This window comes from Vombatus ursinus, unplaced genomic scaffold (assembly GCF_900497805.2).
Source record: "Vombatus ursinus unplaced genomic scaffold, bare-nosed wombat genome assembly UNPS02014959.1, whole genome shotgun sequence".
NCBI lineage: Eukaryota > Metazoa > Chordata > Mammalia > Diprotodontia > Vombatidae > Vombatus > Vombatus ursinus.
This window is the reverse complement of record NW_020954737.1, coordinates 8,076,479-8,104,135: the sequence shown is the minus strand read 5'-3', so window position 1 is coordinate 8,104,135 and position 27,657 is coordinate 8,076,479. Positions and strand designations below refer to the sequence as shown.

At 39.5% G+C, this 27,657-nt stretch overlaps 1 protein-coding gene across 1 annotated transcript; it reads left to right on the top strand.

Moving 5' to 3' along the window:
- Positions 1 to 227: 227 nt before the first annotated feature.
- TFRC (transferrin receptor) lies at positions 228 to 27,382 on the top strand. Its single transcript, XM_027845194.1, has 19 exons — positions 228 to 317; positions 6,793 to 6,859; positions 7,844 to 8,054; positions 8,836 to 9,049; positions 11,778 to 11,924; positions 12,104 to 12,209; positions 12,961 to 13,083; positions 14,393 to 14,491; positions 14,956 to 15,095; positions 15,746 to 15,900; positions 16,684 to 16,803; positions 18,632 to 18,717; positions 18,868 to 18,931; positions 19,495 to 19,562; positions 20,675 to 20,733; positions 20,950 to 21,031; positions 22,768 to 22,986; positions 23,356 to 23,496; positions 24,362 to 27,382. Exons 2-19 carry the CDS (start codon positions 6,824 to 6,826, stop codon positions 24,602 to 24,604), a joined length of 2,313 nt encoding a protein of 770 aa, XP_027700995.1. The 5' UTR covers positions 228 to 317; positions 6,793 to 6,823; the 3' UTR covers positions 24,605 to 27,382.
- Positions 27,383 to 27,657: the final 275 nt, after the last annotated feature.

Sequence of the window (27,657 nt, the reverse complement as noted above, 5' to 3'; positions counted from 1 at the left end):
TTTCTCCACCTTTCCCCAGGCGCCTCTATGCGCAGCGGGAGGGAGGGTTCTCTCGCTCTCTCTCGTTCGCTACCTCCCCGCTCCCAGGCTCCAGCTTCTCACTAAGCTTGGGGGGGGGGGAGGTTTGAGAGGGGTAGAGGTGCGTACGTGAGAGAGGAAGTGACGCAAAACCGGTCTGGCCTATAAGGCGGGGGTGGGGGCGCTCGCGGCTGCGAGGTTCAGTGGGCTCTGGCGGAGTGGCGGGTGCAGTTTATGAGAGCGGCGGCGGCGGGGTCGGCATTCGCATTGGCATCGGCGTTGGCGGAGGACGATCAGAAGTAAGTGATATGAAGGGAAGGACTACTTTGGCCTTCCTCTCCCCCTCCCGGGCTCTCCGTTCTGCGGGGATGAGCGAAGCCGGCTTCCCGTTCTTCTCCTCTCTGCCTGCATTTTTCCCAGTCCTTGTCCACTAGCTGCCGAGGCTCCCGGGATGCAGCGAGGGGCTTTCTAGGAGGGGCCGGTGAACGGGGCCGGGCTTTCCCCGCACTCCCCACCCCGTCCCCCATTCTCCCGCCCTGGGAGGGGCTGGAGCACGCGCGCCTCCCGGAGCGCACTGCAGGTGCATGGGGGCGCCCCCAAAGCGCACCAACGATCCTCGCGGGGCACGCGTGGCCGTGCGTGCGTTGTGCGTGGTAGTTGGAAAAGCACCCCCCCCCTTTATGCTCCGAGGTGCCGGCTCCTCCTCTCCCTCTTTGCCTTCTCCCACACTGCCCCCAAGGTTTCTTCCATCACCCTCCTTTGCCCAGCCCCCCAGGGTGCGTGCATTTCCTGACTCTTTACCCCTCGCCCGGGCCCATAATTTTAAAGGCACTGAATCCGAAGCCGTTTAATAGAATTTGCCTTAGGCTCTGTGGCCCTTGAGTGAGAGAGGACAGAGCGAGGCCCCCTGTGGTCCCTTCTGGCCGGTAATGCAGCAACTCGTTTTGCCTGCTAGCTCTGGAAGCACGTGGCTGCCGCTTCAGGCCTTGGGGGACTAGTGTCAGGTTCTGTGAAGTGACCTTGAGCCCAGAACCTTGCACTCACCAGGGGGTTGGGTAGCCACCCATTCATACTTGGAAGGAACGAGGCTGCCGAGCGTGGTCCAGGCTAGGGGATTGCAGCTTATGTCAACCTTGCACGTGCATACGGGGACCATGCATGCTTTTTTGCTTAACTTGACTTTCTGGTCTGATATCTCAGGTTTATTACAATTTAGGACTCTTTGGGCATCAGGCTGAATATTGTCTCTATTGAAAAAGAAAACTTGAGTAGTATAGCAGAATTTATCTACTCATCCATTCTCTGGGATGGGGCCTAGATTGTGAAGGAAAGGGGGGGTATCGATGGGTGAGGGTCCAGGTTATAAGATGAAGCAAATAAAAGGGTCATGTGCAATTTTTTGGGAAACGACCTCTGTACTCTATCCTTGGCTATTGGGATTAGAATTCATCTTTCATATTTGGTTGATAAAAACGGCTTGTTAATGTATTTCAAGGAACGTCTTGTTAATATTATATGGAGAAGAATGGGTCTGGTTAGAGGTATTTGGGATTTGAAATTTTGGAAGTGGGAGATCGTAGCAGGCATCTCGGAGTATTGGGGGGGGTGATTTTCCAACTACCAGGCATAACTTTTGTTTCTTTTACTCATAATTTTGCCAGTGACTTTGAGTCACTTCACCTAAACGTGGTGTTAGCCACTTAGAAGATGGCAACCCTTTATTATCTACCGAAATGTTTTTTGAGTAGTTTTAATTTCGTGAACTAAGGGACGTCTCAAGTACAAAGTGTTTTTTTTTCCCCCATGATGTTATATCAGAACTGAAGATATTGATATTGCAATTTCGGTCAGCTTGCGAAGTAAACATACACTAATGGCTGACCATCTGTATCTTGTACCTCTTTATTTTTTTATAGAGGTGAAGAGAAAAACTTAAAAAAAAAAAAAGAAAGAAAAATTCTTGCTTTGACCTAGCACAGTTGTTATCTAGCTGTGGCCTTAGGGAAAGTTGAAAGAGGAAGCAGTCCAGTGTCTGAGTCCTTTGACACCTGATACCTTTCATTCTGGCTTTAGAGATAGTTTTGGAATACAAGATGCTGATTCAGTGATCTCTTGTAAGCTCAGAAATTTGACCTCATTGACCATGAAACAAAAGCTGACATCCCTTTGCCCCATAGTGCTTGCTTCTAAACTGAGAATTGTGCTTTTAGTAGTATACCAAGGAACTAACACTCCCCACCCCCCATATACCTGTATAATAGAAAAAGTGGGGTGTTTTACTCTGCCTGGAGTATGTATGGAGCACATGACCATAAGACATTATTTCATGCCCATGGCAGAACTAGCCTGATAGTTCTTGCCCTGATAGGAGCAAAGCCAAGAGTCAATAACTAGTTTTGGGAAAGTTCATTTTTACATAAATTGTTGTACCCCAAGTAGGAGAAGTTATTTGCTACTAACATCTATGCAAAACAGGGATTGTTTCTTTTTTGTTTGTATATGCCCAGCATTTAGCACAGTGCCTGACTGTGCTACACTGTGGTATAGGGACTCAAATTACATTGTTTGTTGATTGGTAGTCTGAAATGGAATGTTGTTACATAGTATTCTTTTTTCTCTTTTTTTAATGATACCCAAACTATAAATAATAGAAACTAGTTATTACACCATTGAGATGCTCTGTAACTCTAGGTGTTTGCTGTCAGCCAACTTATTCTTCATGGATGAACAGGACACAGTGGAATCCCACTTTTAAAAAATACATCAACTTGACATGACGACTTTTACTGGTCCCAGAAAGCTTATTTTTTAAAATGAACTTGCAAAGTCAGCTGACATATCTGACAACTCAGGGTTTGTAGAGTTTTGTGGAGTCATTGATCACTTTTCTAATTTGGTTTTCAGATAGGGGCTTACTTTTGAAGGAATTTTAGTTAGAGGAACCCCACCCAAGGTCTCCAACATATATCTGAGCTGACTTCTCAGTCTGGTTTGCTAGGTTGTGACCTTCCAGTGATAATAGAAGTAGTAGACTTGGATAACCTTCCTTTTATCAAAGTATTTGGCAGAGTCTCTCATATTGCCCTTGTAGACAAGATGGAAGCTAGACAGTATCACAGTGGAGTGGATTTGGGTCAGTTGAATGATTGGATTCAAAAGGTTTGATGGTTGGTACTAACTTAGAAGAAGGCTCTGCCAAATGCTCCTAACTCCAAGTTACTGAATACTTTTAATAATGACTTAGCTGGAGGTATAGCCTTAAGACTTGGTTATCAGAATTTTCAAACAGCCTAAAATGTTGGATGACAAGATCTGCAGGCTTTTAGTTAATTAAAAAATGAGTAATACATTGCAACTGGCAAAAAAAAAAAAGTTATATTCTCTTTGCAGTAAGAAATTTAGTAGTTGAATAGCCCTGTATTCTGCCCTAATCATAACAAATCTGGAATATTGTGTTTATTTCAGGGTGCTTCATTTTAGGAAGGTCTAGAGTGACTCCAGAAGAGAGTAACCTAGATGGTAAGAAGAATGAAGACCATGTCTGTCATAGGAGGGCCTTCAGTTGAAGGAACTAGGGATGTATTGCCTGAAGAAACAAAAGGAATGGGAGGGGGTAGGGTATACGAGAATGTGATAATTAGGAATGAGATGGTATACAAGAAAGATCAGACTTAAGAATTATATAATTGTGAGTTGTTAATCCTGACCAAGTACTTTGTTCTTTTTGTCCCTAAAGAACAGAAGTATAGGAATAGTGTGGTGATTTCAATCAAGCTCCTAACAGAACTACTTGAATTAGTTGTCTTGGGAGGTGGAAGGTTTTTTCTCACCAAAAGATCTTCACACAAAGGCTGAATGACCACTGATTTGGATTTCTGTGGTAGATCAGGTGATTTCTGAGGTACCTTTCCATTTTTGAGTTTCTGTGATAGTGGCAGAAACCATATAATTCTTTCCAGAGTCCTTTTTACTATAACACTTGGCCAGTTTTATCAGCTAAAAGTGTTAACTTCTGTACTGCAGAACAGCTTTCCCTGAAGAAAATGGCTGCGTAATTAAAGGTGTGGTAACTCTTGTAGTTCTGGCACTGGAGATTTGGTCTAGTGTAGGGGATATGATAAGTCGATTCCCAGAATAGTAAGAGAATATACTTCTAGGAATTGAATTTCTTACTTAAGCTCTGGCTTTTTCATTTCCCCCTTATTTTCTTTGGAAAATGACCTTGATGCCCTTTTTAGTTTATAGGCTTTAGGAATTGTGGACAATGTCTATAATTCATGCTATAGCCAAGTGAGATATATAGTCATAGTGTATGCTATGTATTTGCTGGTATTTTGAGAACTACGTGAAATAACTATGGCATCAAACCATTAAACTTCAGAAGTTGTAGAATTCCTTGTTTTAAAATAAAACTTAATACTTTTTTAAATTTAAAAAATTATTTAAAAAAAATTGGTATGTCAGTGATAACCAAACCAAAAATAATGCATATTAGATACCATCAGTCTGCAATTGTTACTTTTTTGGGGGAGGGGAGGTGGGATACACAATTCCTGCCTTCAGGGTGCTAGTGTCCTTGGAGAAATGACCCATAAAAACAAACTCTTGTTGTTGAGTCCTACTCTTCTTGACCCCATTTGGGGTTTTCTTGGCAAAAGATACTGGAATGGATTGCCATTTCCTTCTCCAGCTCATTGTACAGATGAGGAAACTGGATTAAGTGACTTGCTCAGGGTCACACAGCTAGTGAGTGCCTGAGCCTTGATTTGAATTGAGGAAGATGAGTCTCCATCCACTGTGTCAGCTAGCTGCTCTGAAGCCCTTACTCTAATGCTTGTTGAAATGTTAGGATTCATCATTTTTAAAATATCCATTAAAGTTTAGATGACTTTGCCTTCATGAGGAGAGAAGGGCTTCTAACCTGAGGTGGAAATTCATTGATCATTTCAGACATAAAGCATCATGAGCAAAAGTACCAGAGAGTAGCTTGGGCCTGGTCCTCTCTTGATTGCAGCATTTCTCATGCATTCAGCTATCATCTCTGCAGATAATTCCCAAATCCATAGATTCAACCCTTAAATCACTCCTGAGCTTCAGTCCTGCATACCACCTGCTTGTCCCCAGGTCCAAAACAGAACTCCATTGTTTTGTTCCCTAAGCTCACCCTTCCACCTAACTTCCCCTGCTTCTGTGGAGTGCACCAGTACTCTTCTCAGCATTCAGGTTTGTAACCTAGGAGTCGGCCTCACTTCTTCATTCTCGCCTCCTGAACCCTCTAAGTTACTACATTTTATTGCTTCTCCCTCCTTTATAGTATAATAACTTAATTCAGGCCCTTGTCACCTTGACTGGACTATCACTGTAACCTAAGCAGTAGCCTTATTGGTCTTCCTGTATCTGCTCAACCCTTCTTTCCTGCTACAGCCCAAGTGATAATTCTAAAGTGTGGGTGTGGCCAGGCAGTGACCTCCTCTCCTCAAATTTAGTGTCCTCAGAATAAAATCTGAACTTTGGCATTTGAAGCCCTTCACAATTTGCCTTTTAGTCAGATGACATATTTCTCCCCATGTTTGCTCTGTTTCCCAGCCAGATTGGCCTGTTACTACCCAAATGGAACATTTCTTCCCTTTTCACCTGTACCTCCCCATTTTCCTGCAAGGCTGTGTTCAAGCATGATCTTCTAGAGGCCTTTGCTGGTTCTCCCAATAGCCACTATGTTCTGAGTGATTCTTCCCACCCTCATCTATGTTTTACTTAGTTTGTTTTTGTCCTATATTTGCTTACTTGTCAACATGTGTTCTCCAGTAAGCTCCTTGAAGACAGACTTTTCTCATTTTTGTTCTTGTATCTTCAGCACATAGTAGGACACTTAATAAGTACTGATTGATTGAAACTCAGAAATGCATAAAATATATGTAAAGTATTGTGTAATATAGCCTGTGACCAAATTCTTACCCCAAATTTTACAATAAGGTACTGTAAATGCCCCATAAAAGAAAAAGGACTTTTTACTTTCTGGTATGAAGAGAGGACCAAAATTTATGTGGATTTTCCAGATTGCAAGGGTGCTGTACCCCTAACCCCTACCCCTTGTGAAGTAGGAGGAATAACTATGAGAGATTATAGAAGGGAAAGGTGCAGGTAGAATTTAACGAGTTTGCCTGGCATTCGGAGCCATTCAGTGAGGCATTGTGGGGGAAGATCTCATGGAATACAGCAATAGGATCCTAACCATTCATGATTAAGCTTCTTCCCTAAATAGAGATTGCTGATTGTCCTTGTTTCATGACTGATCTTACTTTGCTTGTTTATTTTCTATCTCTCTCCCTCTCTCTCTCTCTCTCTCTCTCTCTCTCCTTATATATATATTTTTTTTGTGAGGCATTTGGGGTTAAGTGACTTGCCCAGAGTCACATAGCTAGTGTTGTGTGTGAGGTCAGATTTGAACTCAGGCACTTCTGACTCCAGTGCTGGTGCTCTATCCACTGTGCCACCTAGCTGCCCCAATACTTTCATCTTTAAAGTGAAAAGTAGCACATTGTCAATATTAATTTCTGATCTTTGAACAGTACAATGGTGCTTGCCTAGATAACATAGTAAGAAACAAAGACCAAGTAAAAATTAAATGTATAAAATAACCTTATTCATATTCCTGGTTTTATTAAAGTAAGTTTTAAGATCTGGCATAGGAACTAAGATAATTGAACCATAGGCTATTAGTAGTCATCACTTTCACTCTGTAACTTAATAACTCCCTTTATTCTACCTTATTAGGTTATTGGAGCAATTGATATAGAAGTTCAGTATGATGGATCATGCCAGATCAGCAATCTCCAACTTGGTAAGATAACATATTATTAACATAAAACATCTGTTCTTTGTGAGTCTTCAAGAATGTTAAATACAAAAAACTCCTGGCTTTTTAAGCCCTTCAAAACTTGGCCCCAGTCTGTCTTTCTGGCTTCCATTTCATTAAGCATGATTCTCCACTATGGTAGTCCACAGTCCAGCTGTACCACTCTTTTCTCTGATCCTCATTACAGTATTCAGCTCATGCTTTGACTTTGAACTGACCTCTCAAGGACTGGCCTCTCAGGCCTCAAATACTGCCCTTACTTCCATCTAATACATTCAGTCACCTCCTTCAAGACACAGCTCAAGCATTTCCTTCTGTAGGAAGCCTTTTCTGATCTCCCTTTCTCACCAGCTGGTCTGTATTTATACTTAGTACTTACATGGTATCTCCCTTGATAGAATGTTTGCTTCTTGAGTAGAGACTAATTTGTCTTGGTATTCCTAGTGCCAGTAGAGCATAGTGCCTGACCCATTAATAAATGCTTCCTGATAAGCATGACTATGACTTGTAGTGATAAAACTAGGAAGAATATCAAATGCTACCAGAACTGCTTGGGGTGATATTTTTTTTTTTTGTGATTAAAGTTGTGATTAAACTTTGAGTTTTGAGGCCCAACTCCGTCAGGAGATGATTATTCTAGAATAGGTTCAATCAGAGCACTTTCCTGTGGAAGCCTTGCATAATGTCTAGAAGAAAAACACTTTCAGCTCATGTTTCAGAAAAGGAACTCCCAACAAGGGGTAGGAGGTATACAAATGAAAGTCTGTGAAAGATGGCAGGACTTGAATAACTAAGAATAACAAGAGGGACCAGTTGGCTGATGTTTTAGGTGTGTGTGTAGGGATACATATATGGAGAGAAATCAAGAGCCAAAATATAAGTATTCTTGAATTCGTGAAAGTATTCCCTTTCTAACGTAACTCTTAATTCCTTTTCATCCACTTTTATCTGTTTCTCTTTAAACCTTAGTTTAGTGGAGAACCACTTTCATACACACGTTTTAGTTTGGCCCGGCAAATGGATGGTGACAGTAGTCATGTGGAAATGAAACTGGCCGCAGAAGATGAAGACAGTGGTGAAAGCAACGTAGAGAATAATCGTCCCCATGTCATCAGAAAAAAGCCCATTGGTGGAAATATCTGCTTTGGGATTATTGCTGTTTCAATCTTTTTCTTGATTGGTAAGGAGGGACCCTTAGAAGGCATCATCCATCACTCATTCTTTTATGCCACTTCTGCTTTGTTAGACTAATTCTGAGTAGGTTTCACTGAAACAGTAGTGTTATAGAAAATATTAGGGGGCAGCTAGATGGCGCAGTGGATAGAGCTCTGGCCTTGGAGTCAGGAGGAACTGAGTTCAAATGCGGTCTCAGACCAAACACTTGACACTTACTAGCTGTGTGACCCTAGGCAAGTCACTTAACCCCAATTGCCTAAAAAATAAAAAATTTAAAAAAATTTAAAAAAAAAAGAAAAGAAAATACTAGACCAGGAATTGTGACCTAGAATTGAGTCATGGCTGTATGTTTTGGCCTTGGTAGGTGAAAAGCAGTTCCTTCATCTGTATAAAATGTCACCCTAGATAAACTGATCAATCAGTGGTATTTAAATAAACATATACAATACAATAAACTACTTTATTAAGAGCAGTGAGACCTTTTGGTAGATTTTGTTTTGTTTTGTTTTTATTTTTGGTTTGGCTCAAGCCAAAGCCCAAAGGCTTATCACAATTTTAAGTAAATATTAAAAGTAATAACTTAGGAGGTATTTAGTTTTTTAAAAATGTCAATTACACATATGCTTGTAAACTGGAAGGATTAGATGACCCACAACATTCCTTGTAGCTTTGACATTTTGTGAATAGGGTTATAAGGGAAATATTTTATATATAAAAATATATATATGGGAAAATTTTATATTTTTAGAACTATGCCTCAGATAGCAACTCTTGTTTATCCTTAGGATTTATGGTTGGCTACTTGGGTTATTGTAAACAGCTCGAAACCAACAATAAATGTTCAGATGCTTCCAGTGGAGGAACAGAGCAAACTCAGGAAGAGGATGATTCGCCAGAGGAACTTCCATTCCTGAACTCTGAACCTGAATTATCTTGGAATGACCTCAAAAAAATGGTATCAAACAGACTGGATGCTGAAAATCTTATTGACACAGTCAGGTAAGGACTTGGGGTCTGTTTCTTATCTTGTAATTAGAGAACCATTAAAATGGGTATATATAACACTTTATAGTTTGCATCCCTGCACCTAACATAATCCTTTGCATATTGTAGATGCTAAGTTTGAATTAATAAAATGAAGAATGAAGTGCGGTCTAATGGAGATTAACATTTATACTTTGCTTGCTAATGCTTATTTTGGGTAAGCATTGTGAAGTATGAAAATACCATGGGAGTTCAGAATAATAAGTTTTGTTTCCCAGAGAGAGTTTTGTGGAGGCAGCATTTGATCTTGGGTGGATAGGAATTTCCCTAGGTAGAAATGGAAATGTGAACAAGGCATGTTTGGGGAATGGTGAGTGTCCCTTCTTTGTGGGGTGTGGTGGGAGGCTTAAAAGTAGAAAGCCTTTAGGTTTTATTGGTGAGTGGTAAGGAAGTCTAAAGACTTGGGAAGGTGAGTGACTTGATCAGAGCTGAACTGGTTTTGTTTGTTTTTTGAAGAAAATAGAGCTATTGATAATATAGCAATAGTATAGTGAGGAAGAAAATAACCACGTGAACTAGGCAGAGAAAGAAAGAATTGAGAGATCTGACAGTATGGTAGTCATTTATCAAAAAATAAGAATGTAAGAGTTACAGACATGCATAGGAATGACTCTGGGTATGCATGATTCTGGGATTTAGACATTGAAATACTAATGAAACGGCTCCATATAGGCATTTATCTATAGCTGGAAATGTGTGACTAGAATGGGGGAAACAGTTCAGGCCAAAAATGTGTTGAGGTAATCCACATAGGAGGGTTGTATTGAGGAAAGCCAAAGGACTATCTCCGAATGACTGCTCTCTGGGGCTGGAGAGATCAGATTGAAAGATACCTCGAAACAGTGCCATTTCACAGAAGCCAAGGACAGACTTTCAAGGAGGCCCTATCTTAAAAATCTAGGATAAAAACCTGAGACATTGTGTTTGATAATTAGAACGGTAGGGACAAAAACCAGGTTGCAGAGTATTAACAATAGCTATAAACTGTACTAGGACTTTTTGGGAGAACCGGTGTAATGGAGTAATGGGAGGCACTGGGGCTTGTTGAGTCAAGGGGTGGTGTGATCATCTCGTAAACCCCCAAGGACCCTCACCATCAACCCCACCACTCCCCCCCCTCCGAGGCCTGTGATGTAGGTGTAGTGGGGGAGAGAGGAGATGGGGAGATGAATTGGGAGGCTGTCAGTCCAGAACCAAGGTGGTGGCTGTGTCTGCAGAAATGCAGAAATGGCAGGGTTTGACAGGCAGCTGGTTGGGTATGTGGAATGTGAGAGCAGAGAGGCAAAAATAACCCCAGGGTCATAAACCTGGGAATTTGGAAGAGTGGTGCTCCCTTTGACAGGGGTGAAAACAGACAAAAAACCCAAGAAAAATAAAGAAAAAGTATCTCTTTCTCTGGAGACGGACAGCATCTTTCATCATGGGATCGTTGTATTGCTGAGAATAGCTAAGTTATTCATATAAATCATCATATAACGTTATGGTTACTGTGCTGTACTAATTTATGTCATGTAGATACATTCAGCTAACTTAGGATTGAAGTTGGGGTCATGTCTGCAGTGCTAAGTGCCTATTGGGAATCTATTGGTAGACCATGGCAGACAATTAATACTTATTTAAGAAAAGTTCCATTACTTCACTACTCCAGGAACCTCAACCATTATGCAAAATAGGTATCACAATTGGAAGATTGTCTTTATAATTTTAAGTTACACCTTTAGTTTGAAATAAGTAAGATTGAATTATTAGCATAAACTAAAATAGATTAATATTATTACTATGTCCCAAGCACTGTGCTCAACACTGGAAATACAAATAGAGAAAATGAGAGCCTTTGTTGTCGAGGAGCTCAACCAAGTCTAACTGGAAGAAACAAAATGAAGGGTGCTTAAGGTGTACCCACAGGTCAGAAAACAGTGTACAGGAATCTGGAGGGCCCAAGCAACTTCCACGATGGTACAGTCCAGAGGACTTAAGTGACAGGGTGATGGTAAGGCCTGGGCATCCTCCACCTTACTGGGAGGCACAACTGTTGCTTCCAGGCTGTGGAATTTGGAGAGCCTGAAAGATGAGTCTAGATGCAGATAAACTGAACAGGGTCTTAAAGCAGAAGAAAGTAAAAGACGTTCTAGATATTATAAGAAGATGACATTTTGCAAATGACACTTGTTAGTAGAATAGCAAGTATATATTTTTTCTAGTTAATAAAACTATGTTACATCTAAAACTAGGTGGTTTTAGAAATCTGACTTGTTGGGATTGACAGTACAAGATTATCTAAAACTGGTTATGATCATGAGTTCTGAATATTGCATCGACTCTGAATTTCTCTACCTGCTCTTTTAAAATAAGGTGATAATGTAATCAGTAATAAGGATAAAGCAACCTTAAATATGGAAAGGTAATGCCTGATCAAGGTAACTCTGCCTGTGAAAAGGCAGTTCCAGTGGGTTGGATAAGAGTCAACAAGGGCCTCTATTTAGCTTTTTTGAAGTACTGCAATAGTAAGAGAAACAGACAGTTGGGGGCAGGTGGCACTGTGGAGTTAAGTATTGAGTGAACCCATTTTCAAGAACTTGAATAGATTTGTCATCTGAAACTTGAGTTAGTCTCAAATGATTTAAATTTGCTTCATTTTTCTTCCAAAATTAAGAGTTGAATTTTGAATGGCCTTTCTTTCTAGCACATTGAGTAAGAAGTATGCTTCTCATGAGGCTGGCTCGAAAGAGGATGAGATGCTTGGATATTTTATTTATCAGCAGTGGAGGGACCTAAAAATGGGAAAAGTCTGGAAAGATAAACACTATGTTAAATTACAAGTCAAAGGCAGGTATGTTGACAACAGTGGGAATTTTACAAAGTGGCTGCTTTAAAATATGAAATCCTTTATCTTAAGTAAACGTTAACTCATATTAATAGATCATGTCAGATGTTGTTACATAATCAAAACATTAACCATTTTAAAGTGCTTCATTCTTTCTAGAATGTACAAAACTTTTTTTTTCTTAGTGGTTCTCAGAACTCAGTGACCATATTGGATGAGAGTGGAAGTATCAGTGACACTCAGCCTATATCAGATGGTTATGTGGCATACAGTGAAAATTCAACAGCAAATGTAAGTGAGTCATGAGGTACAAAACTTTCAGACCCTATTTATTAACATCCTATTTTGTGTTGGCTTTGGTTTTGGCTATAAGAGAGCTTTTACTCTGGAGATCTGGCAAGCCTGGCTGTCACTGGATTCATACCTCAGTGATTAACATCCTTGTAATAACTCAATATTTACATACAAAAAAACAAAATACAAATACAAAGATGACTGCAGACAGGGACTTAATTATGAATTTAAGAAAACAGTATTAGACTTTGCACTAGCTTCTTAAGACTATATATGCCAGAAAATTCTAGAATAAATAGCCTAAATTTTATGAGCATGGATGTTGCATTTGGTAATTTCTTTCTCCTTAGTTATTCAGAAAGATTTTTTACAGCAGTGCTCCTGGTTCTGCAATTGCAATTATTCACTTACTCCAGGTAGTCCCCTAGAACTTAGTGTAAGTGTAAAGATGTTTGCCAGTGATTTTTTAAAGTAGTTTAATTACTGCATAAGCCAAACTATAAACCTTCAGAAAATCTAAAATTTAACTAGATAAGCTATTACTTTGAAATGTGCCTGCATATTTCTTTTTAAGCATATAGATCTAATTATGCAATATTGCATCAAAGTATTGCTGTCATTCTACTTTATTCCTGACATGTGAGTTTGAGTAAATACACAGTCACCTTTGACTATCAGTACAATAATTATTTAACTTGTAGAGTTATTCTACTAGAATGGTGACTTGAAACAATTGTTTTCTTTCTAGGGTGCACTGGTTTATGCTAACTATGGCTCCAAAGATGACTTCAAGCACCTGATGTCAAAAAATATTGCCATAAATGGATCTGTGGTTTTACTTAGAGCTGGGAAACTTTCTTTTGCGGAGAAGGTGAGTAGGTTATTAGCTAGAATAATAGGGAAAAGCTGTTAACAAAACAGACAAGTTCCTTTGGAATAAACTTTTTCTCTTTGTTGATTTGAGAACTGTAATTTTTCATACTGGTTGGTGTTTCTTTGATTTATTCATGATGTGAGACTTTGTGCCAATTCTAGTCTCTGCCTTGCTATTTTGGGGTGAGGTGGTTGGCCCTGGTTGGTCTTGCCCTGAATTGCCTGGGTTCCTGTGTTGCCCTTCATACCTGGAAGGGGTCTCCTAGATCTTTGAGGTTCAGAGTGCTCAACCTTCAGGGCCCTCACTGGCATTTCAGGCCAGATTTGAGAGATCTCAGCCTGGAAGTTGTCCTAGCCTGATTACTGGCCTGCTGCTCTTTGTTCCCTGGCACTGCCAACCTCTCCACCTTGGAGCTTTCTCAAGGGAGCCTTCTGCTCTGGCTTCCTTCAGACACTGGGTCTTTCAGGCAGCGTGTGTCCTTGGGTGGTGTCTGGCTGCCTTGCACTCACTGGTTTTGCTGATGCCCCTTTTCCTATTGTCCTTCGCATCTGACTTACCTCTTAAGCAGTTCTGGGGAGGGGGAGGTTACTGTAGTTTCTCATTGTATTATTTTTTAAATTTATATTTAACATTTTAAAAATTCTAAACTTTAAAATTCCAAATTCTCTCTCTCCCTTCTGCCCTTCGCCCACCCATTGAGAAGGCAAGCAATATGATAATCATACATGTGTCATTCTGTGGCCAGGTGCTATAGAGGGCAATAGCATTGCTCTCCCAGTTCCTCAGTATCATAACCCTAGCAGTCATGCTGGAGTCTCAGGCCGCTCTCCCCCCCCTCCCCCCAAGCTGTTAACAAGACCTGTCAGTTTCACGGCATATCTCTCAAATATGCCCCTTCTCTCCTCTGACACTGCCACCTCTCTGGTGCAGGCCCTCATCACCTGTCTGGGTCTGCGTCTGTATATAGCTTGCTTTGTATAATTTGTTTGCATTGTCGTCTCCTCCATTAGATTCCTTTGAGGGCAGGGACTGTCTTTTGGCTCATTATATCCATAGCCCTTGTTTACTGAATTGAATTGGTCATGCTGCCTTTAAGAAAAGGCACACATCTAGGAATAGGGTTCTCACTACTTAATTCTTTTATATTGAGCTGAATTTCTGTCTTCTGCTTTTGTGGGTGCCACTTCTGCCCATTTGTCCAGTTCAGGAAATCATAATCATCTTGGTTGGAAGTCTAAGCCCTGTAGAAACATAGAACCAAACATTTTAACCCTGTCAAACCTAAAATACTGTCATTTTTCTCTAGGTTGCAAATGCCGAAGCCTATAAAGCAGTTGGTGTCTTGATATACCTTGCTCGTTTTGACTTTGATATTATTGAGGCAGATATTGTACCTTTTGGACATGTGAGTTTTCTTTCTCTCCCTGTCTGGATGAATATTCTTTGAAGTAGTTGGATTTGGTCTTCATCAAAGGAAATGGAGAAGTGTATATGGCATCTTTCTGAAATAGCTATAACCTTTATAGACCAGAAGATTAGATAAATTTTGAGAGGCCTGGCTCTGATTTTTGTGAATTAGTTGGTAATTCTGTAAAATAGGTTTTCTTAGTGTCATCTGGGCAGCTTTATGATTTTTATAGAGTTGTCCATAAACCTCTGAAAGATCAGGCATATTCCACCCAGAAATGGAAACACAAGTCATGTGTACAAATAAAATCAAGGATCCTTGATTTCCCAAATCTTTCAAGTCCCTAGATATTACTAAAACACTCTTCTATCATCTAGGAGCTAGATTTTCCTGGTCATAGTATACTGATAGAAACTGGTCTTTTTGTTAACTTGTGAAATAATAATTTCTTGTTTTAATAGGCTCATCTAGGAACAGGTGATCCCTTTACACCTGGATTCCCTTCCTTTAATCACACTCAGTTCCCGCCATCACAGTCATCAGGATTACCTAATATTCCTGTCCAAACAATCTCCAGAACACTTGCATTGAAACTCTTAAGGTAAGAAGTTGTCTTTGTGTAAAGTATAATTTTGGAGATTTGGGATGGACTCTTCTGAGAGAGTGTTAAATGTGTGTAGATTTGGAGAGAATAGGAAAAGTAAGAGTTTTGGTGAAAGAGGCTTATTCTACCTCAAAACATAAGCCATTATTCAGTCTTGTGGTAAGTGGAAAGACTGCTGGATTTGAAACCAGCTTTACTACTTACCACCCTGGGAAAATATCTTTTTCATTTGCCAAATGACAAGAGTTGGACTCTGACTTCTAAGGTCTTTCAGGCTCTAAATCCATGATGCTTGTGTTTCAGAGTCAAGCTTATACTTAAATAAAAGCCCCAAAGTCTTTTGCCCCAGTGCCTTTTGTGACCTGTTTTCAGGCCAGATCTTTACCCTTTGTAGAATTATAATTATCCCTGTTAATTTCCATCTTACTAGCTATTGGATTGGGTCTCTTTCCTAACTTTGCAAGAATATGCAAGAATCTCTTTATTAGGCAAAGTAGGTAAGCAAATAAGAGTTAGAGGAGGGAAGAGAGTGGTGCCGAGAAGTGGCTCTTATTCTCCAAGGTCCGATGTCATCAAACATTCGTACGACTGATGGTTATTTGGTAGAAAGGAGGGGCGGGCAGTTCATCTTTATCCTTCCTTTTCAGGGAAATGCATGGAGAGCCCTGTCCCCCATCCTGGATTGTAGATAGTGACTGTAAGATAAGCTCAGATATGAATGTGAGACTTACTGTCAACAACGTACTGGAAGAAAGAAAACTTCTCAACGTCTTTGGAGTTGTCAAAGGCATCGATGAACCAGGTAAGGCTTTCTTTGGTGTTCTTCCTTTTTTATATGTATACTTAAGTATTAGTTATACCAGATAAACTTTTGACCTATGTATGCTGCCGCTGGCTGCTTACGGCTCCTACAGTTTCAGCTTATTCTCTTTAGTAGGGAGAATTTGGTAACATTCTAGGGAGCTGAGATATATTGATCTATCTAAATCAGTTCAAACTTTGAATTCAAATACATTATTTGACATTATGGTTTTCAGTTTGTAGGAGCTAGAGAAATAGTTGCTTCTGAACCTCTTAGTAACTTAGCGAGTGAAAAGAAATATTTTGAAAAGAAATACTTGAAAAATAACATACCGAGGGAGCTACTGGTAGGTTACCCCTTTGTGCGATACAGATATACACGTAAAAATACTTAAGCATTTGACTCCTGAACTCTTGATTAGTCGATGATAGCAGCTTTGGACTTTTTTTAGACTCATCGTTATCATAGACTAAACTTACTTGATCCGTGTTGCACAAAAAATCTTTTCAAGAAGCATGTCTTGCCCATAGAGATGAGGCTGTGTTAGGAAGGAACCTATTCTTTACCTGAGTCACAGTATCTTAAGTCTAGGACTGCAAGGCCAGTGCCCCAATTTGCTGTCTTTTCTCCCAAAGTACAAATAGTCCCAGCTTGTAATGAAGGGCAGAGTGCTACTCTACAGATCTTTCCCAAAAAGCCTGTTTTGTTTTCAAGATCTTTCACTTCATCACTTCAACTTGGACTGAATTAGGCATAAATTCAACATGATCTTTTTGTTTGCAGATCGCTATGTTGTGATAGGGGCTCAGAGGGATGCCTGGGGCCCTGGAACTGCCAAATCTCTTGTAGGGACATCTCTTCTATTGGAGGTTGCGCGTGCATATTCTGACTTGGTGTCTAAAGGTAAAGTTACTTCAGGACTAACATAATTTACCAAGTGTGACCTTGAATTATAGTTGTGCATTTTGATTATAACACAAAACTCAGTATTCCAAGAACTATGGAATGTTTGGCTGAATCTTGGCTAGTGTCGCATCTTTTCGAAATTGGAAACTGTTAGGAAAATCTGAGGATTTCTGGTGATTTCTTACTTACTAGTGCTATGGTTACAAAAAGTCTCTGCTCTAGGGAACTTATCCTTTTTTTCACTTTCTTTAGTTATTTCGGCTAGGCAGTGGGGTTAAGTGACTTGCCCAGGGTCACACTGGTAGTAAGTGTCGAGTGTCTGAGGCCAGATTTGAACTTAGGTCCTCCTGACTCCAGAGTGGTGCTCTATCCACTGTGCCACTTAGCTACCCCTTAACTTTATTAATTAACTTAATTAATTTTATTTAACTTAAATATTAATTTATTTTGATTTATCAACAATCACTTCCATAAGCTTTTGAGTTTTAAATTTTTCTCCTCCTCCCTCTCCCCCTCTCTCCCAAAGACAGCACACAATCTGATGCAGGCTATATATACACATTCCTATTAAACATATTTTAACATTAGTGATGTTGTAAGTAAGAATTAGAACCAATAGGAGGAACCACCAGAAAGAGTAAACAAAACAAAATAAAAGAAAAGGAGATAGTGTGCTTCCATCTACATTCAGACTCCTAAGTTCTTTCTCTGGATGTGGATAGCATTTTCCATCACGAGACTTTTGGAGATGTCTTAGATCCTTGCATTTCTGAGAAGGGCTAAGTTTATCAGTCAGTCATCACACAGTGTGGCTGTTACTATGTACAATGTTTTCCTGGTTCAGAGTAAAAGGTATGGTCGGTAGCTGAGCTGAAAGTGCTTGCTTATTGACTGGCTGATCAGCTAGTTATGGAGAAAATTCCATTTTAGCTGCCTTATAGGGTGAAAAAAATGGTAAAAAGGTTCAGTGAGCCTTTTGGTCATAGAAAGGATAAAGTCCTGGCAAAAATTGATGGTGTAATTCTCATTCGACATAGGACATTCAGGCACATTAACAGAAGCTTCTGTCTTCAGTTAAAACCTACCCTTAAATTTTGTTTAAGCAATGGAGTTTCACCACAGGGAGCTAAGGGACCTTCCCTTCCTCTCTAATAGGCAACCTGAGCACCAAGACTACCCTGATAGCCAGAAACTGGACCTCCAGTTATGGCTTCCAACCAGGTGCTTGACTCAGTTGGTTGCTTAAACACTTCTTTCCCCTTGCCATCACTGTCTCTGCCAGCAGTATCTCAGGCCCCATTTCATTCTGGTCCTTGGACTCCCTTGGTTGGGTGCCATCTGCCTCACGTTGCTTACCAAGATCCTTGACAGTGACGGAACTAGTACCCCAAGTATCTGCAGTGAACTGAACCGTTATGTGTGCAATGTCTTCCTCAGTTAGTATAAGCTCTTTGGAGGGCAGGGACAGTCTCACTTTCCATGCAATTGAACCATCTGTTTTGAGACCTGCTAGTGGCACCACCTCAAGGCGGTCTGTCTGTTCGTTATCTGACTGTGGTGTTACTAGCAAACTTTAAATCACTTTACTTGCCTGGTTTACATAGGGTAAAAAAGGCAATCAGATTGAAATTTTTTCCTGGAAAAAAGACCACTTCTTGGTAGAGGATTCTGGGTACGATGTCAGTTTTGCTTAATGGCTCTCCTATATACTCCTCCTAAAAAGTATAGAGTTCAATGGAGGGAGGCAGTCTGTTGGGGAACAACTAAGGTCAAATATGAAAAGAATCACCAAAACTTAAAAGAAAAATTTCATTTTTGTCTTAAGATGGGTATAAACCCAGAAGAAGCGTTGTCTTTGCCAGCTGGAGTGGTGGAGAATTTGGATCTGTTGGTGCCACTGAATGGCTAGAGGTATGCAGTCTTTACTGAATAACGTTCTCCGATTGAGTTCTTAATTAAATGGTACTGGTTAACATGGACGTGTCAATGATATTTAACAGAAATACCAACCTTTTCATTTTGAACTGAATTATGTTTTGTTTGGATTCTCTCCTTGTTTAGGGTTACCTTTCCACATTGCATCTAAAGGCCGTCGCTTACATCAATCTGGACACTGCTGTTGTTGGTAAGCTTATGTTCTACAGATTTCCAGGGGGTGGCAGAGTGAGGTGCAAGTAAGGGAGCCTCAGGAAAGCTTTTATGTATGGAAATGGCACCGACACCTCTAACTTCTCCACCACTAGTTTCACATTTTGTAGAGATAACTTTGAGTAGTATTTCAGCCTAGAACCATCACTTTCCCTGAACAACAGTAAATTCATTAATTACCTTAACATTTGCTCAAATTATTCCATATGAAATAATGGCATTCTTGGATTTCTGGCTTATGTTCTGTTAGGCTGTGCTGTATATACTTACAAGTATGAATATACTTGTAAAGATGTTGCTTTGACTTCTGAAAGTATTCAGTAGGGTTTCTCTTAAGTCAAAGTTGGTAGCATACTAAAAATTACTACTGGACCCTGGTCATTTTTTTTCCTGTTTCTCTAAATGACTTAATTAGATTTTTGAGTTAGGTTATGAAGCTTTTTTTAAAAATCACTTTAAAATTGAATCTAGACCACCATCAGAATTAGTTTATGGTAAGTCAAAAGTTACTGTGGAAAATAAGTATTGTTGACTCTACAGGTTCAAATAACTTCAAAGTCTCTGCCAGTCCCTTGTTGTATACGCTCATGGAGAGAATCATGAAAGAGGTAAGTCCTTTAAATTGGTCCTCTGGAGAGTTTGTTAATTGGAAACTACCAGGTGAGGAAATCCTGTCGGCCAGCGCAGCACCTTCTCAGCAAGGAATGTGTCCAGCAGTTGCCTTGAGCACCACGAGGTGATGACTTGGCTCCCATTTATCCATAACGCGTGTAATAAGCTGCATTCTTGTAACATCTGCATTTACAAATAGGACTAACTTAGATCCCCCTACTTGCTAATCAGTAAACACGTGATTCTCTGCTCTGTGCCAAGTACGGTGTGGCTCATCAGACCATGTATGGTAGAGAAGATAGCACTAACATTTATTTGAAAAAAAAAATAAGTGCTGAACAAGTTCGACAAGGGCCTTAAGTGTTGGGTTCCAGGTTTCACAGAAGTGGGGTGGAAGTCAGGACTAGCATTAGGTGTAGCAGGTGGGCATTCCAGACAGGGAGAACACTGATGCATGTAGATGAGAATGAACACATTTTCATATGCTAGAATAACCAAATAACCAAACCAGCTTGGTCGGATGGTTTCGTAGGCTTGGTAGGAGATTGTTTAGGACCTTAGTCCTACTCCCTAAGTTCCTTTGCCTGATTTAAAGTAAGGAACCACTTTGAGCCAGGAAGTGAAATGCCATACTAAATTTTCTAAAATGGATTAGAGAAGAAAAATAACTATACATCAAGGTTGTATATTAGGAATGAGTAAATACTCAACACCACAGTTTAGTTTACAAAATTCATTTAGTTTACAAAATTCAATCAGTTAAGTGTATGCAAAATAGTTCACATCAGAGGTGGTCATATCAAGAGGTAGGGGACTGCTAGCAAAAAAACATTGTATCCATTGTCAAAGCAATGAACAACTCTTGAGATCAGTAATTCCTTGGAAAAGAAACAACTTGTGGGCATAAATAGAATTAAAATTTTTTACATTAATAAGTGGACCTTGTTAAAAGGGTATTACTGAAATGAAACCTTGAACTTTTATACTTCCTCTTCAGTCTTAGTCTAAATCTTGTTTAAAAGCTGACTGCTTCTAAAATTATTGAAATTATTGAGCTCAGGCAGCTTTCAGTTGAAGTTGATGCCAATTTAGTCTTTCTTGCATGCAGGTGAACCATCCAGTTACAGGAAAGCCTCTCTTCAGAGACACTAACTGGATCAGCGAGGTGTAAGTTTGGGTGCTACTTGAATGAAGAAACAATGGCCTACCAGCTTAATCATATGAGCTAAAGGCTTAGCTCTGTATTAAAATATTATGGTTTGAAATAGCTTTTTTAAAAAAATGGCCTACTCCAATGTTGCATTTCACTAAAACTTTTTAGAGGGAAACGCTTGCTGTAGAGGTATTCTTAGTCAAAGTGGCTAATACTTGGTTTCCTTTCAGGGAACCACTTTCACTGGAAAATGCTGCTTACCCCTTCCTTGCCTATTCTGGAATCCCATCAGTTTCATTCCGTTTTTGTGAGGTGAGTTTGAAAGAGATGTTTAAAAATAAACCAAAACAACAACTTGGGTCACATACATACTATAAAAATATAAAGTATAGTTTTCTTTCATGCATCCTTTCTATGGTGCCTGGCAACATAGTGTTGTAGAAATGGTAGCTGTTATATTATCCCTGTTCCTTGTCTTGATACATGATATAATATATTGATGCCCAATATGCCCAAATTTCTGTCAGGCTTTTTCTCTCTAAATAATGAATTCACATCCCCAAAACTTAAATCTTTACATTTGTCAAACACAAAGTTGTTATTGTCATTTACTACTGTATTGTTCCACTAATCTATCTTCTGTTTCTTAGCCAGTGCTGAATTTTTTGTGTTTACTGCCTTATAATATAAAGGTCTCCTACTGCTGAATCTCCTTCCTCTCCCCTTTTTTTCCCTGTGGTAGATTCTCAACAAATGCTTGTGTTGAATGGTTAGAATAATGGAGAGTTTAGTCAGTTTACAACTACAGCATAGCATTGTTGGCAGTGGTGGCATGTTGGTCAGGAGAGACCCAGCTTTATCAAAGCCGGGAATGAGGTGGGGGTCAGCATCAGCAGGACTGATGCTCGCTTAGTGTTTAAGTGAAAGCAACAGGAATGAGGTTGAAGCACTGGGTATTAGGAGAGAAGCAAAGAAGTGGGAGTCCTAGGGAAGAGCTACTGGAGTAGTAGTTGGTACTGTGGAGGGTCAACGGACAATTGCATGAGCTGCCGGTTTAATGTTACTAAATCACAGTTTAAGACCATGTCATTTCTATGCTCGAGAAACTTGAGTAGCTGTATGTAACCTCTATCTATACGCTTGAGTCCGTCAGGACTTTATCTGGAGATGGATAGCTTGTTTTGTCACAAGTCCTTGGCACTGAGGTGGGTCATTATATTGATCAGGTCTTTCAATGTTTATTTTTTACAGTGTTGCTGTTATGGGATAAAATGTTCTGGTTCTGCTCACTTCATTCTATCAGTTCCTTCCACTCTTCCCTAGTTTTTCTGAAACCTTCACCTTCATTTATCATATTCATATACCATAACTTGTTTTGCCATTCCCCAGCTGATGGGCATCCTTTCAGTTTCCAATTCTTTGCCACCACAAAAAGAGCCATTATACATGGGTCCTTTTCCTCATTCTTTGTGATATGGTTATTAGGTCAAAAGTAGTTTAGTAACTTTTTTGGACATAATTCCAAATTGCTTTCCAGAATAATTCAGGCTCTCTAGAGCAATTCAGTGTCAGACTTGCTTCCCTGTTTCCTAGGCACAGTGGCCATGTTCTGTCTCCATGCCTTTGCATAGACTGTCTCACAGGCATGGAGCACTGGGCGTCTCCCATTATAGGCCTATCCTGGTCCCTTTGGTTCAAGCGACCTCCCCATCATTTACTCTGTGCATCTAGTATTGAACTGTACTGGTGTTTCCCTTTTCAGTAGAATATAATTCCCTTGAGGTCCTGGACTTTTTCCCCTTTCTCTCTCCATCAACTGGCACATAAGTATCTTAATGCCTTCACATAGCTCAATTGAGGTCAGGAGCTTTCATTTTTGACACATAGGTAAATACTCAGTAAATGCTTGTTAAAATGACCACTAGTCTGACACTTTCTCCTCGCTTAGAAATTTTTATTAAATATTAAATTTCCCTTAGAAATAAAATCTGAAGTCAAGGTTCCCAAAACTGTTTTCCAATACTAATCAGATTTTGTTTGTTTTCTAGAATAAACCTTACCCATATTTGGGCACCAAACTGGATACTTATGATAAACTGAAAAATATTCCTCAGCTGAAAGAGCTGATGAAGGCAGCTGCAGAAGTGACTGTCCAAATGGTGATTAGGCTTACCCGGGACCATGAGTTGTACCTAGATTATGAAAGGTACAATGAAGAGTTATTCAATTTTGTGAGGAAGCTTTTGCCATACAAGTCAGAGTTAAAGGTTTGTACTATATAAAGCTTGGTCTATTGTTTTAGGTATTAGTTTTCAGAATCTTTGTTTTTAGATCTTGGGAAGTTTTAGTGTGTTACAATGAGACAAATTTAAGTGTTCTATTGTACTTTGCTTTGTATTGCTTAAATCCCTAGAACAAATCTAGTATTTTAATTCCACAAAGGTTCTTTTGTCTACTAGGTTGGCTGTCTGAAAGGTAGAGAAAACTTGCCTGAGTTTTCAATGTCACGTGCTTAAATTTGTGGGGAAATGCTTTGACCTTGTCTAGGAATGGGAGGACTTATTAAGTCCTTGGTAATTGATTTTGAACAGAGTACTTTCCCTCTTAGGCTGTAAACGTTGTATTGTCTGTTTCAGAGCCTGAATCTGAATTATCAGTGGATGTTCTCTGCTCGTGGGGACTTTAGCAGAGCTACTCATGACCTCACAAATGACCTCTATCGTTCAGACACTGCCAATAAGCTTGTTAATAGAGAAATCAATGATCGTATCATGAAAGTAAGTAATTTACTCTTGGTAAAAATATTTCATTTACAGAATGAAGAAAATCCAACAGTCTTGAACTAAGAGGGGGGACCTAGGAGCTAGGCATTGAACTTAGAGATAGGTGGGAAATATCTCCATCTTGAATTGTAGGTAAAATAGGATTTCTCTATACATAGCAGGTAATAACTTGGCAAGTGGGTTCACCATTCGCATTAGAAATTCTTAAATTAAAAAAATTTTTTTATGAAGCCTTGAAGATTTAAAGTTTCAATAAATGTATACTTTAATTGAAAGCTGCACCTGAATTTTGGGCCACCCAGTATGTTGATTGTCTAATAATAATAACTGCCTTAGGGTCTAAGGACCTCATCTTGTAGATATTCATGCCTACTTCTATTTCAGCTTTTTGACCCATTGTATTTTCTATCTTTGTGTTCCATACTTTGTGTCCCACCTCCTTACCTTTGGAAAAGGAGTGAGGGGAAGGATGCATAGTAAAGTAAAATCAATTTCCACCCAGGCCATGTCTAAAAAATTTATCTCCTCTACCATCTCGAGTCTGTTCCCTTTCTTGTCAGGAGATCGGTTCTCTAGAATCATTTTTTGTCATTGCATTAGTCAGAATTCTTGTCTTTCAAAGTTTTGTTTTTTTAAAGTTGTGGTTTCCCAGGGCAGCTAGGTGGCACAGTGGATAGAGCACCGGCCCTGAAGTCAGGAGGACCTGAGTTCAAATGTGGCCTCAGACCAAACACTTGACACTTACTAGCTGTGTGACCCTGGGCAAGTCACTTAACCCAAATTGCCTTAAAAACAATAAATAAATAAAGTTGTGGTTTCCAGACCTGTGGTAGAGGATTAAATTTTTTTTTTTTTTTAGGTGGAATACAGCCTCCTCTCTCCCTATGTCTCTCCAAGAGAAACTCCCTTTCGTCATATCTTCTGGGGATCTGGCTCTCATACTCTTTCAGCTTTGTTAAACCATTTACAACTTTTGAAGAATAAAGACAATAACTTCAATGAAACACTGTTCAGAAACCAGTTAGCCCTTGCTACCTGGACAATTCAAGGGGCTGCAAATTCACTGGCTGGTAATATTTGGGACATAGACAATGAATTTTAGTTGAAACTCCCACAACTCAAATGGGAACAGTAAGGCAATGTAGTCCTCAAAAATCATCACTGGTCTTATCCAATATTTTCAGCAGGACTATAAAGTTAAAAGCTTTGTTAAACAGTTAAATCCTGCCTAGCAATTAGTACAAGGTAATTGTACTTAATGCTAGGTGAATGTTTTACACCCCTGCCAAACTAAACTTACTCTTGAAAAATTAAGACCTTTCCTTCTAGTTAATCTGTAGGCTCCATCTAAGGTTATTTGCAGTGTTAACTGCCTCAGCTCACCCCCTCCCCAACCAAAAGCAGTTGGGGGAACCACAGGTCCAATAATGGCACTAAGTCCTAATCCAACAATTGTTACCCCGAACATGAAAAAGAAGATGCCTACTGAGGACTCCATGTCCACTTTTAATGTATTCTCTTGCTGTTGACCGAGAGATGAGGTTATGAGATGTGGTAGTTCTCTTCCCTCTGTGAAACAGAGTCAATCAGGGAGAGGACTTCCTTGCCAGGAGTGTCTAAAATAGAGGTGATTCACCTGAATAAATTTCATTTGGTGATTCTCACAGAAGCATGACCCTGGTGTATACCCTAGAATTCTTCATGAATAGAGGAGACTAGAAGCCAAAGAACTTTTTTGATAATAACTTTTTCCTGCTGTTTCCCCCACCTCTCTCCCCCTCCCCTAAGAAGAAAATTGGCTTTAGTGACTTTTCCATGCAGTCCTCTGAACTATGTCAGGTCGATATGGACTATTGAAAAGATATCACTCTTGCTCAGTTTGTCAAATCTAAACTATATATTTGCCAAATTTTGGCCAAATAGTTAACCTCATGGGAAAGCTTTCTGTTATTTGGCACTGAGATATTTATTTGTCTTTATTTATCAGTGACAGAGTTCACTATAAATGGTGTTTCATTTTTTTATAGAAGATAATTATCGGAAGCAGTGCCTTCCATAATTATGACAGTTATACTGTCGTCTTTTTGAATTAAAAGCAGCATCTGCTAATAAATCTGAACAGATACTAGAAGTTTTGCATATGACTTGTTTGTGTGCTGCCACTGGACAGGTCTTGACTCTAAAATTTAGACTGACCACAACTTTTTGAGTAAATGGTGAGATGAAGTCAAATCCTTGAGGAAATAGCCTATTGAGCAGAACAGATCAGGATTAGAACATTTTAGGCAAGATTGGTGCATTTATTTAGCACAAAGATAATGAAGTTGAAATAAATAAACCCAATTACTATTCTTTAAAAAAGAGTTTAATAGTGGTGGTCATCTTTGTAAAATGTTGCATCTTAAAATTGGCATGCCTGCATTTCATCAGAATTTCAGTGCAAAACTTCCAGTACCTCTTTTACAAATCTAGCTTACATTATCGGAAGCAGTGTCTTCCATAATGAGTAAAGAACAAGGTAGTTTTTGCCTACCACGGTGTTTATATCGGAGACAGTGATCTCCATATGTTACACTAAGGGTGTACGTAATTATCGGGGACAGTGTTTCCCATAATTTTCTTCATGCAATGACATCTTCAAAGCCTGAAGATCGTTAGTATCTAACATGTATTTTCAGCATCTTTTTATTCTCCTCTTTAGTTGCAGAAGCATACCTTGTAGTCAACATTGTCTAGTAAATATTCAGCCATTGTAAAAACTGTTTCAGGTTTTTGTGGGTTTCCCCCATTTAATATGGGTGTTTTCCTTATACTTGTGGTTTCTCCAAATTTTCTGTTAGACTAGTATGTCAGGGCCTACTTTTAACAATGAATGAATGTCCTTACTTTCCACTTGGTTGCATTTCTTGAACTGGTCCTAATGAAAAGTTAGGATTCAGAGCAGACTTGGGTTTGGGTTTTTTGAGTTTTAGGGTTTTTTTAAGCTAGAAAGGGGTTGGAGTGGGAAAGAGTGGGAGGTTTACAGGGGTCTCTGAACATGTTTATTTGCTTAATAGAATGGTGGTCATTATAGATGCAAACAAACCTGGAGGCCTATGTGGGTAAACGGGATATCCTCTTAGCAAATGCCTATCCTAGGCATTGGCTTCTTGAGGTCATCCAAAATTGCCACACACCCAGACAATGGCAGGTTCATTAAGGTGTCTTCAATTGAAATTGTAGATTCAGGAACTTGAATTTGTGCCTGTCTCTGAATTCTTGTGCAATCTGATCTTAACCTCACCAATGATCTACAGAGGGTAATTCAGTAATAATAGCCGCTTATGTGAAGGAGGCAACATGGTTGGGCCCAGTGCTTCTGAACATCTATACCTAAGCTCACAGACCTGTTCTTTAGAACCAAGAGCTTGTTTATGTCCTAGTAGTACACAGGTTTGGGAAAGGGATAATACTTTTCCTCTGGTTCAAATCATTCTTGATTTAATTGGCCCGAGACATGGGGGTTTCCTGAGTGTTTTCATAATATTCAGAATAGTGGTTTTGTTGCTGATAATAAGGTTTTCCTGTGCTAAAAAAAACATGGCCCATCGACTGAGGCTTAAGATCAAAGAAGGGACATCTTGTGCTCATGATTCCTTGTTTTTGGTATTGGGTGACATTTCACCTGGTACTTGCATGCATCTCACTGTGTGCTTATTTCATCAATGTTTATCCACTAAAACTTTCAGCAGGTTAAAAATAATTGCATTAGAGTTGTGATTGTACTACTCAGCTGTGTTTTTGGTGCATAGATTCTTGCTGTTACTAGTGACTAGCTGGTATGTGAAATATTGTAGAGGTTTCTTGTTACTTGACTAAATAAAATGCCCAAAGACATTAATTTTTGTGACTCCTGTATTCTTTTGAGGTTTTTACTTTTTAAGATTGAGTATTGTATAAATACCTGTTTACTCTAGGACTTTATTTTATCTAGATCTTGGTAAATTCAATTTAATTCAGTATATGAGAACATTGTATACAGTAACCAGCAGTATTGGAACAATTGAGCGACCAAGTCATTCTGACTTGCCAAAATTAACTAGAAAGATCCTATGAAGGAAGTTGCTGTTTTGCATCCAGAGAACAGACATATTTTTGTCACGTTGGTAGCCATGG

Excerpts from the sequence above, each read along its gene's own strand:
- TFRC (XM_027845194.1), top strand. The coding sequence starts at position 6,824 with ATGATGGATCATGCCAGATCAGCAATCTCCAACTTG. Across the intron at positions 21,032-22,767 it reads TTTCATTCCGTTTTTGTGAG|AATAAACCTTACCCATATTT; the intron begins GTGAGTTTGAAA and ends TTTGTTTTCTAG. Across the intron at positions 23,497-24,361 it reads TCAATGATCGTATCATGAAA|GTGGAATACAGCCTCCTCTC; the intron begins GTAAGTAATTTA and ends TTTTTTTTTTAG.